This window comes from Tamandua tetradactyla, chromosome 7, assembly GCF_023851605.1.
Source record: "Tamandua tetradactyla isolate mTamTet1 chromosome 7, mTamTet1.pri, whole genome shotgun sequence".
In the NCBI taxonomy this organism is placed as follows: domain Eukaryota; kingdom Metazoa; phylum Chordata; class Mammalia; order Pilosa; family Myrmecophagidae; genus Tamandua; species Tamandua tetradactyla.
The window spans coordinates 111,560,926-111,573,108 of NC_135333.1; the positions used below are offsets into that span (position 1 = coordinate 111,560,926).

A 12,183-nucleotide genomic window follows, 5' to 3' on the forward strand; every position below is an offset into this window, starting at 1 on the left:
GTCCGAAGATGCTTCTCCCCTATGTTTTCTTCTAGGAGTTTTATAGTTTTTGTTCTTATATTTGGATCTTTGATCCATTTTGAGTTAATTTTTGTATGTGGTGTGTGCTGGTTTGGAACTGTGTATCGCAGAAATAATATATTCTTAAACTTAATCAAAAAGAAACTTAATCCATTCCTGTGAGTGTGAACCATTTTAAGTAGGACCTATTGATGAGGTTACTTAAGTTGTGGCCCACCTCAGTCGGGATGGATCTTAATCCTATTGCTGGAGTCCTTTAAAATAGAATAAAATTCAAACAAATAGAGAAGCATGCAGCTGTATGTCAACAAAACTGGGAAGAGAAGGGAGAGGCCACCATAGGCATTAATATGTGAAAGAGTATCCTGGGATCAAGGATCACTGGCAGCCAGTCCCAGAATACCATCCTTCAGGAAGAAAGCATTGTCTTGCTGCTTTTATTTAGACTTTCCTAGCCTCAAAAATGTGGGCTAATAAATTCCCAACCCATTATTTGGTATTTGAAAAAGGAAACTAAAACATGGTGAAGGTTAAGGGGTCAATTAACCTTCATTCTAATGTTCATGGACACCCAGTTTTCCCCAGCACCATTTGTTGAAGAGATAATTCTCCATTACGGGAACTTGGCACCCTCATCAAAAATCAGTTGAGGGCAGGCCATGATGGCTCAGCAGGCAGAGTTCTCACCTGCTATGCTGGAGACCTGGGTTCAATTCCTGGTGCCTGCCCATGCAAAAAAAAAGCAATTGGGAAAAAAATATAAAAATTCAATTGGCCATAGATGTTGACTTATTTCTGAACTCTCAATTTGATTCCATTGATCTCCATGTCTGTCCTTATGCCCATACCATGCTGTTTTGATTACTGTAGGTTTGCTGTAAGTTTTCAGGTGGGAATTGTGAGTCCTCCAATTCTTTTCAACATTGTTTTGGCTATTGTTCTAGTTTGCTAGCTGCCGGAATGCAATATACCAGAAACGGAATGACTTTTAAAAAGGGGAATTTAATAAGTTGCTAGTTTACAGTTCTAAGGCCGAGAAAATGTCCCAATTAAAGCAAGTCTATAGAAATGTCCAATCAAAGGCATCCAGGGAAAGATACCTTGGTTCAAGAAGGCTGATGAAGTTCAGGGTTTCCCTCAGCTGAAAGGGCACATGGCAAACATGGTGGTGCCTACTGGCTTTCTCATGGCTGTACAAAAAGGGACTCTCTCCAAAATGTTTCCTCTTTTAAAGGATTCCACTAAGCAACTCCACCTTTAATGGGTGGGGAGACACCTCCGTGGAAATCATCTAATCAAAAGTTACCACACACAATTGGGTGGGTCACATCTCCATGGAAACAATGAAAATATTCCCACCCAGCAATATTGAATGAGGATTAAAGGGCGTGGCTTTACTGGGGTCCACCACAGATTCAAACCGGAACACCTGTGAACCTGAATTTTAGGACTTTGCTACTGCAGGGGTTTAAAGCTGTAACCTCTGGAGTCCACTCTGACAATTTCATTTATATCATGTCCCAGTCCATTGGATTCAACCAGACAGGTTGTAGAAAAAACTGTTTTGACTACAAAGTTATACATTGCTTAGGAATATTTATTGTAAAAGTACAGAAGATTACATTTGTTTTAGTTATACTTCTGAGTTTTATAGATAAAGTATCCATTCCTGCTCACCAATTTTTGAATGCAGTTAAGAAAACAGCTATTTTGGGTGCACATTACCATTTTGTGTTAACTGCATAAGACATCACTGCTATGTTTATTCTTAGTTTCATATTTTTACTGCTCATTTTCAAGATAGGAAACTCATACTCCCCATTTTACATACAATGTAGGAATTTGGAGATAATAGTTAAAATGGAATCAAGGAGTTATTTGCATTGATTGCGTTTCTCTGCCTAGTAATGTAAATAATGAAAAAATGATTGTATATTACTGTTATAAACCATTATTTTAAGTTTTTGTCAGCTTGTCTGGTTATTTATTTAAGAGAAGTTTCTACAAGTGAATTGCTAAGTCAAAGAGATAAAAACTTTTAATGCTTAAGTACAATATATTTCAGTTTCATTAAAATAATTCACATACTGTACAATTCACCCATTTTAATATGTACGTTTTAATGTTTTTTAGTATATTCAGAGTTGTGCAACCATCACCACAATCAACTTCATAACTTTGATCACACCAAAAAAAAAAAAAAACCCATACACATTAGGAAAACTTCCTGTTTTCCTTAAACCTGTGGTTCCCACCCCACTCCCCAGCACTAGGCAGCAATTTATTTACTTTCTGTCCCTGTTGATTTGTCTATTCTGGACATTTCATATAATGAAATACATGTGCCCTTTTATGTCTAACTTGCACTCAGCATGTTTTTAAGGGTCATTCATGTTGTGGCATGTATCACTACTACATTCCTTTTACTACCAAATAGTATTCCATTGTATAAATATATCACATTTTGTTTACCCCTTCATTAATTGATGAATTTTTGTATTATTTCTACTTTTTAGCAATTACGAATAGCACCATTATGAACAATTTGTGTAGAGTTTTTGTGTGCATATGTGTTTTCAGCTTCTTTGGGTATATACCTCAGATTAGAATTGGTGGATAACTGTGATTAACTTTTGAATAACTGTCAGATTGTCTTCCACAGCAGCTTCACCATTTTACATTCCTACCAGCAGTGTATGGTGGTTCAAATTTCTCTACGTCATTGTTAACACTTGCTATTAATCTATCTTTTAGGTTCTAGCCATCCTAGTAGGTGTAAAGTGGTTTATCATTTTGATTTTGATTTGTATTTCTCTAATAACTGATGATATTGAATACCTTTTCATATGTTTATTGGCCATTTATATTTTTTCTTTGAAGATATGCTTAAAGTGCAATATTTTTACTTTAAGGATAATGAAGAGTTGAGAATTAGTTGTCCCGTGCCTACAGAGGATGAGCTGACAGACTGTAGCTCTGTCCAACAGCTCAGTTTGAGCACCAGCCCTCCATGTGTAGCTGAACTTCCTGCATTAAGGTACAAGTTTTAGTATAGAAGGTCTTTTATGTTAAGATTGCCTTTTCTTATGATCAATTCTTGCGTACTATAGTAAGTCTGATGTCAAGCTCTTTTTTCCTTAGTACAACTCAACAAGAAAAGGATCAAACAGAGGATTCCTCTGTTTCGAAGGATGTTCTCACCCAGACGACTATGCCAGTTTCTTCCCCAACTACTGCAAAGCCATCAAGGACAAATACTGCTTCACCATGTAATAGTAGTATAAATGCAGCTGTAGCTGTGGCCCTACAGGTAATAGGAGGAAGTTTATGTGAGGAAGAAATAATAACAGATTAGATCATGGGATTTATTCTTTTTGTATTTCTTTTCTTTTCTTTTTTTTTGCATGGGCAGGCACTGGGAATTGAATCTGGGTCTCTGGCATGGCAGGTGAGAACTCTATCTGCTGAGCCACCATGGCCTGCCCTCTTTTTATATTTGAGAGGGCAGAGTCATTTGGAAATACCCTAAAATTGTGGTTACCTACATTAGAAGCTAAAGGAGTTTAAAGTCACTGTAAGAAGTGAAAAACTTTCTCTGTGTTGAGAAAGTGGAGTTACTATTCATTTTGTTTCCTTTGATTTCTTTTTTTTTCTGATCATATTATGAGTAAGTGAAATTTCTTTTAATCAGTCTTCATTTAAATACATTATTGAGTTTCAGTTGCTCTGGAGAGATTCTTGGGTAGTACCTCTCAGGGTTCTTTGTAGGCAACGAAGAGAAGGTGGAATCATTTTATTTCATCATAAGGATCTACAGTATTAATTTAATTTGCCCTTGTTAGATATGTAGGTTGTCTCCAATTCTTTCACCCCTATAAAAACAGTGCTGACACAGACATACTTAGGGCAAATTCCTTGAATGAAATTGCTATATGCTAGATAAATTGTTAAAGCTATTATTTTCAAAAAATGTATTCTTTAAAAAATTGTGCTCAATACACGATATAAAAATATTGCCCTTATCTAGAAAATAGCTTACTGCTTCCTTTGTAGTTAATACAATCCTATCTGTACTTTACTAGTAAGTAATGTATGTAATTTTTTTGTTTCTTTTCATCATTTCAAAGGAACCCCGAAAACTAAGTTATGCTGAAGTGTGCCAGAAGCCCCCTAAAGAGCCATCTCCAGTTCTTGTGCAACCACTACGGGAACTTCGCTCCAATGTAGTAACTCCTACCAAAAATGAAGAGAATGGAATTCCCGAGAAATCCATTGAGAAACCACATGAGAGGCCTGAAGCAAGGGCTAGTAAAGATTGTTCTGGCTACCGAGGCAATACCATTCCCAGGGGAGCAGCTGGAAAAATTCGAGAACAGAGACGCCAGTTTGGCCATAGGGCTATACCTCAGGGAGTGACTCGACGTAATGGCAAAGAGCAATATGTGCCACCCAGATCACCAAAGTAACCAAAAAACAACAACAACAACAAAAAACTATTCAAAATCTTCTCTCTCTTCCAAATTAAACTTGAGCCGTGGCTATATTGAACTGTTTTGGAGGGGAGGGGATAGCTAGGAAAGAGAAAATAAGTCTTTAAGTCATTATGGATTTTGGAGTTGTAAGCAGTAGAATCCCCAAATTCATCTCTAAAGTGATTTTAAAATTCTGGAGGATTCCAATCAGTATAAATATATATATATATACATATATATATACGCATATATAAAAGTATAACTTTTCTATTTTTGTTTCTGAATTTAATTTGCAGAGATTTTCTGCCTTGAATCAATTTTGAGGGTTCAGATTTAGCTGGGAAAAAAACATATTACACATCCTTCAATATAGGAGATGAGGGAGTGAGAGTAAATATTTTTTGAAGAGTCCTTTCTGTAAAATTAGAAATTACTTTTTTTAATCTATTTAAAGCTTGGCTTGGAGAATGCCATCTCTGCCTATATGGCCTTGTGTTGCAAAGCAGATCATTGGCTGGGGTGCTTGTTGTGGATGTGAATGTGTGTGAGAGTGATTCAAGCCAAATCTGTTGTCATGTTAGTAAATAATTTGAAAACAAAATATAATACTTGAGTAGAATTTTTTCCCAGTTTGAAATTTAGTTTGTCTTTTTGATCTTACAGATATTTCATTCAGCAAGCTGTTAAGCTCTGATAGGTAATTACCAGTTGACTTGACACTCGAGGAAAGAATGGGGCTTATGCAAAAAATGGAAAATTTAGTCTTAGACCTGAGTAGATACGTCAAATGGACTTAAGAGATTTAAACTGCCCTGTGATTTTTTTCCCCCTATAATGGGAAACATATTTTCGTGTGTTATTTCATTTGTTATTCTCTGTACTTCAACTGCCCACCCCCAACAGCAAAATTATCACCTACCTACAGAATTGTATGTTTCTAACTGCTTTGACTGTCTAGTCACATCATATAACAACTGTTCTAAACTTCTGAATTGAATGCTGTTGAAGTATTTTACTCTTGTGTTCACGTATGTAGAACTCTAGATCGAAGAATGGTAGGGCAACCTGTCCGTCCCTACAGTAATTTATTTGTTTGTGTTAAAAAATGAACCTTGTAACTGACTCTTTAAAGTGTTGAATAGTGTAGTAGTAAAAACTTATGCTAAAAAAGGTTTAATTGGGGGGCAACTTTTTTCTGTTTACAGTGTATTTATTACCTTCCTTACTCCTCTCCTCCAAATTCACTGAAAATGAACTGGCACGTCATGATATTTTTGAGCTAAGATGAAAAGGGTGGTTGAAGGAAATTAATGCGTAATTTCTCAGTGAATAGAGTTGTGGCTCTCATAACTAAGTAGGCAAGTTTACATGCTGGTATTTAGAAAATGGCTGAAATATTAAAAACCATATTGAATTAATCTATTTTAAGTCACACCATGTTCAGAGTTGTATGTAAGGTGAAGTTTTTTCTTTTTGTGGATAGTTTGTAATAGTAATAACTGTCCCTTATGTTAGTAAATTTCATATGTACAAATTTAAACTGTAAATTGTAAACACTGGAAAGCACCATTGTGACATAGAATAAACATCTTAGTAATATATTAAAATGAATGTAAATGGAGGTTTAAAATTACAGTACTGTGAAACTCATCTTCCAACTCTAAGCTTTGGAGATTTGTATTAGGAGGTAACTGTTAAGAGCTTTGAAAACACTGCACATTTCTTTTCTGTACAAGCCAGAATTATTAATTCTTTGTAACTTATTATTCAGCTTGGCAATTGTTTTTGATTTGATGGATTGATAACATGGTATATTTAAGCAGTTTAAAACTATTAATTTCTAAACACTTTTTAAAAATCATCTACTAAGTGAAACATACGATAAAACTACCTGTGAAATTTGGGGAAGTTTAGGTCCTTTTAAGAAAAAAGTATTAATAATCATTGATTACATCTATGACAAAAGTGCTTATTTTAGTTTACTTAGATAATGCTGCAGTTGGTGGAAATAAGTGTTAACACTTTGTGAATGCATTGGATTTAAGAGAATAAACATTTTACAAAAATCACTTTGTAAGGATTATAAACAATTATTGCACTTAAAATGAAATACTATCTTTTTTTTCCATTTTGTCACAGATTTAGGCTTGTATGCTTGTGTGATGCTAGTCCATCCAACTTCTATAAAGCTAATGGATCCAATTAAAACTCAAAAAAGTTCTTTCTTTTTTGAAGAAATCAAGATTTTTCTTGCTTTTCTCCCAAGTGCTATTGAAAATAGAGATTTAACTTAGAGATATGATCATTTTTAAGTTTCTTAAGTGTTTTTAATTTGCATTATTACATCTCTTTTGAGTGGATGTAAAGAGAAGAATATTTGTGTGTGTATATATAATATATATTCACAGTATGTAGCATTTATTTTATTGCAGCAGAGTCCAGGTTTGTATCTTAATGATGCCTATGAGTTGTTTGAAAGCTTTTTTTCATTGTAATTCAACTATTTATTTGGTTCTTTAGATGGAAGTATTTAAATATCAGATCTTTCTCTTTTCACTCTTAGGATTTAACTCTTCCATGTGTTGTTGGAGGCTAAAAGTAGATCAAATAATATTGAAACTAATTCTGTAAGGTGCATAATTCATAGTAAGAACAAATATTGATTATTCACAGATTGTCATCTTACTGTGTGAGGAAAATAAGTCATGCATTCATCACCTTGTATTTCATAGAGAAGGTGCATAGAGACATTGCAAAACCTGTCTTCGTTTACTCTCCTGATAATTAAGGTTTTTTGTAATACTTAGGGCCTGTCTGTAGATCTAAGTAATTCCACTTTCGCCAAATACAGGCACTGGCTTTCAGAATTGTGATCCATCTAAATGTTTTCCAACTGGGTTTTGAAGGACAGTGAGATCTTTCAATGATACACGGTTTGTTGTCCTAAGTGCTCAGTTTGTATGTGATCAAATAACATGCAAAATTTTGATATATTTGATTCCTGTAATCAAATATATCAAAGATATATTTGTAAGATAATTTGGGTATTGTTTTACATTCCTTTTTCCTTTTTAAATAAACAGGTTGTCTGTAGAAAACCTTTATTGTGAAGGAGAACAAAGATTTTGTTGGAGCAGAAAAATAGTACTTAAAAGCTACTGAACACTTTCTCTGATTTAATTAGTTACGGCATTAATATTTAGTCTTTTAGCTTAAATGTCCACTAGTTATGCTTTGACACAGTTGAACAACACTGGGTTAAACCTCTGATATTTTTGTTGGCAGTATATATTAGTGTATAGCAGAACCACCAGTTCTATTTACAGAAAAGGTAAACACAAAAACAGAGCAGTAGATTGCTTCTGGTTGGGTTTTTATAAATTCTTAATTACAATATACAGTGGGGTTTGTTTTCTGATTTAAAAAATTATTTATAATTTGGTTGCCGTTAATTTAACTTTAGGCTTTATGGTGTATGTTATGTACTTAGCGTAAGCTTCCAAGAAGATACATAGATATTTTAGTTTTCATTAGCTGAATTGAGGACATTGTAAGAAGTTGAATGAGAATTTGTTTTCAGGTGTAATTGAGTGTAAATCCTCATAAAGTTCACTTGATAATTAAATAACTTAAATTTTATTTTTAGAGGCTGAGAATATTTGTGAATTTGAATAGACAGATTTTCCTAAAAGTGCAAATCAGATATCAACAAACTGTATAAAATGATTTTGTATTCAGTTTTACAGCACAAAACACTGAATAGTATATGTAAAGAAATAACCTACATCTTGTGTTGGTTTTTACCAGATTTAGTTGTCCTTTGAGTGATACCTCTTAAATGTTTGGGGGTGGGGATCAGAACCAGTTAAATGATTTCTATTTTGTCCATTGTTTAGATTTATTCCTATTGTCAAAACTATCCCCCCAAATATGGTGTGACATGCTCATGCATAAAATGTTAAAATTGAGTACATCCTTGTATTTGTATTTTTGTTTTCAACATTGCCAAGGTGCTATGGGAAATTAAAGTTAACACAATTAGAAAAAAATAAAATTATTACAAAGGAGAACTGGTTTCTTTTTCTGTAGGTGATGCATGTCTGATGCCTTGTGTTTTTTAATTTTCCACTTTGCTCACTCTCTAGTTCTTTCACGCTTTTGTTTTCAGGTGTTTATAGGGTGGGGTGGTGGTGGCGTTTCATCTAAAATGAGGACAGGAAACCAAAAGCTGTAGCTTTATGATTCTGGGGTTTTCTTAAATTCCTACAATGTCTGAGGTGTTTTTTTGAAGGGGGCAGGGGTGGAATCACAGGTCAATATGTAGCTTAAGGATTTTGCCTTCATGGGCATATTATGGCCTGATGAATGTGTTCAGGCTTTTAAAATTTATTTTATTGCCATGAAGAAAACATGAGCTCACACTCACCTTTTCACAGACACCTTTATATCAAGCCCTGGTAAACATTTTGGGGGGTTCTTTAAAGGGTATAAATTCACTGAGGAATTTAAATCTTTTCAAACTAAGATACGGCAAATAGGGAAAAGCTGAATTACTATCTGACTGTTTTAACAGCTACTATCTGTAAATTAATATGACTGCTCAACTTGTACTGAATATTGTATTGCTAAAGAAACATTGGAGGGGTGGTAAGCCACAGTTTTTTCTTGAATTTTTTGTTAGAGTGAACTTTTTTATAGTAGAAATTTAGGTCTTTTAATTATGGCCTTATTTGAAGCTAGATTCTTTAATTCTCAAAAATACTCGAGTTGTTTACTAGTCTGCTAAGTTATGTGATAGGGAAGTATTTCTGAATAGTATGTATTAAGGTAACATGTAATCGCAGCATTCTCTCTTTTTTTTTCAAACACAAATTAGCCTTTAGTTATATATTTTTCTTGAAACATAATATTGCATATAGGCATATTTATCTTTTAATATAGAACCACTTTTTTTAGAAATCATTCCATTCTACATATGCAATCAGTAATTCTTAATATCATCACATAGATGTATGATTATCATTTCTTAGTACATTTGCATCGATTTAGGAAAAGAACTAGCAAAACAACAGAAAAAGATATAGAATGATAATATAGAGAAAATAATAAAAATCAAAAATAGAAAAAATCAAAAAGGAAAAAAAAAAAACTATAGCTCAGATGCAGCTTCTTTCAGTGTTTTAACATAATTACATTACAATTAGGTAGTATTGTGCTGTCCATTTTTGAGTTTTTGTATCTAGTCCTGTTGCACAGTCTGTATCCCTTCAGCTCCAATTACCCATTATCTTACCCTGTTTCTAACTCCTGCTGGTCTCTGTTACCAATGACATATTCCAAATTTATTCTCGAATGTCGATTCACATCAGTGGGACCAAACAGTATTTGTCTTTTAGTTTTTGGCAAGACTCACTCAGCATAATGTTCTCTAGGTCCATCCATGTTATTACATGCTTCATAAGTTTATCCTGTCTTAAAGCTGCATAATATTCCATCATATGTATATACCACAGTTTGTTTAGCCACTCTTCTGTTGATGGAGATTTTGGCTGTTTCCATCTCTTTGCAATTGTAAATAATGCTGCTATAAACATTGGTGTGCAAATGTCCGTTTGTGTCTTTGCCCTTAAGTCCTTTGAGTAGATACCTAGCAATGTTATTGCTGGGTCATATGGCAATTCTATATTCAGGTTTTTGAGGAACCGCCAAACTGCCTTCCACAGTGGTTGCACCATTTGACATTCCCACCAACAGTGGATAAGTGTGCCTCTTTCACCGCATCCTCTCCAGCACTTGTCATTTTCTGTTTTGTTGATAATGGCCATTCTGGTGGGTGTGAGATGATATCTCATTGTGGTTTTGATTTGCATTTCTCTAATGGCCAGGGACATTGAGCATCTCTTCATGTGCCTCTTGGCCATTTGTATTTCCTCTTCTGAGAGGTGTCTGTTCAAGTCTTTTTCCCATTTTGTAATTGGGTTGGCTGTCTTTTTGTTGTTGAGTTGGACAATCTCTTTATAAATTCTGGATACTAGACCTTTATCCGATATGTTGTTTCCAAATATTGTCTCCCATTGTGTAGGCTGTCTTTCTACTTTCTTGATGAAGTTCTTTGATGCACAAAAGTGTTTAATTCTGAGGAGCTCCCATTTATTTATTTATTTCTTCAGTGCTCTTGCTTTAGGTTTAAGGTCCATAAAACCGCCTCCAATTGTAAGTTTCATGAGATATCTCCCTACATTTTCCTCTAACTGTTTTATGGTCTTAGACCTAATGTTTAGATCTTTGATCCATTTGAGTTAACTTTTGTATAGGGTGTGAGATACGGGTGCTCTTTCATTCTTTTGCATTTGGATATCCAGTTCTCTAGGCACCATTTATTGAAGAGACTGTTCTGTCCCAGGTGAGTTGGCTTGACTGCCTTATCAAAGATCAAATGTCCATCGATGAGAGGGTCTATATCTGAGCACTCTATTCGATTCCATTGGTTGATATATCTATCTTTATGCCAATACCATGCTGTTTTGACCACTGTGGCTTCATAATATGCCTTAAAGTCCGGCAGCGTGAGACCTCCAGCTTCGTTTTTTTTCCTCAAGATGTTTTTAGCAATTTGGGGCACACTGCCCTTCCAGATAAATTTGCTTATTGGTTTTTCTATTTCTGAAAAATAAGTTGTTGGGATTTTGATTGGTATTGCATTGAATCTGTAAATCAGGTTAGGTAGGATTGACATCTTAGCTATATTTAGTCTTCCAATCCATGAACACGGTATGCCCTTCCATCTATTTAGGTCTTCTGTGATTTCTTTTAACAGTTTTTTGTAGTTTTCTTTGTACAGGTTTTTTGTCTCTTTAGTTAAATTTATTCCTAAGTATTTTATTCTTTGAGTTGCAATTGTAAATGGGATTCGTTTCTTGATTTCCCCCTCAGCTTGTTCATTGCTAGTGTATAGAAATGCTACAGATTTTTGAATGTTGATCTTGTTACCTACTACTTTGCTGTACTCATTTATTAGCTCTAGTAGTTTTGTTGTGGATTTTTCCGGGTTTTTGACGTATAGTATCATATCGTCTGCAAACAGTGATAGTTTTACTTCTTCCTTTCCAATTTTGATGCCTTGTATTTCTTTTTCTTGTCTAATTGTTCTAGCTAGAACCTCCAACACGATGTTGAATAATAGTGGTGATAATGGACATCCTTGTCTTGTTCCTGATCTTAGGGGGAAAGTTTTCAAATTTTCCCCGTTGAGGATGATATTAGCTGTGGGTTTTTCATATATTCCCTCTATCATTTTAAGGAAGTTCCCTTGTATTCCTATCTTTTGAAGTGTTTTCAACAGGAAAGGATGTTGAATCTTGTCACATGCCTTCTCTGCATCAATTGAGATGATCATGTGATTTTTCTGCTTTGATTTGTTGATATGGTGTATTACATTAATTGATTTTCTTATGTTGAACCATCCTTGCATACCTGGGATGAATCCTACTTGGTCATGATGTATAATTCTTTTAATGTGTTGTTGCATTTGATTTGCTAGAATTTTGTTGAGGATTTTTGCATCTATATTCATTAGAGAGATTGGTCTGTAGTTTTCTTTTTTTGTAATATCTTTGCCTGGTTTTGGTATGAGGGTGATGTTGGCTTCATAGAATGAATTAGGCAGCTTTCCCTCCACTTTGATTTTTTT

At 34.4% G+C, this 12,183-nt stretch overlaps 1 protein-coding gene across 6 annotated transcripts in view; it reads left to right on the plus strand.

The window, feature by feature from the left end:
- LARP4 (La ribonucleoprotein 4) overlaps nt 1–8,657 on the plus strand; it is a 98,934-nt gene extending 90,277 nt beyond the window's left edge. For 4 of the 6 annotated variants that reach the window (XM_077170875.1, XM_077170872.1, XM_077170874.1 and 1 more), the window contains 3 exons: nt 2,934–3,058; nt 3,163–3,331; nt 4,149–8,656. In XM_077170875.1, the coding sequence (XP_077026990.1) occupies nt 2,934–3,058; nt 3,163–3,331; nt 4,149–4,487 (633 nt within the window). In that variant the 3' untranslated portion in view covers nt 4,488–8,656. Of the gene's footprint in view, nt 1–2,933; nt 3,059–3,162; nt 3,332–4,148 lie in introns of all 6 variants that reach the window. The other 2 variants (XM_077170876.1, XM_077170878.1) reach the window with 1 other exon arrangement.
- Nucleotides 8,658–12,183: the final 3,526 nt, after the last annotated feature.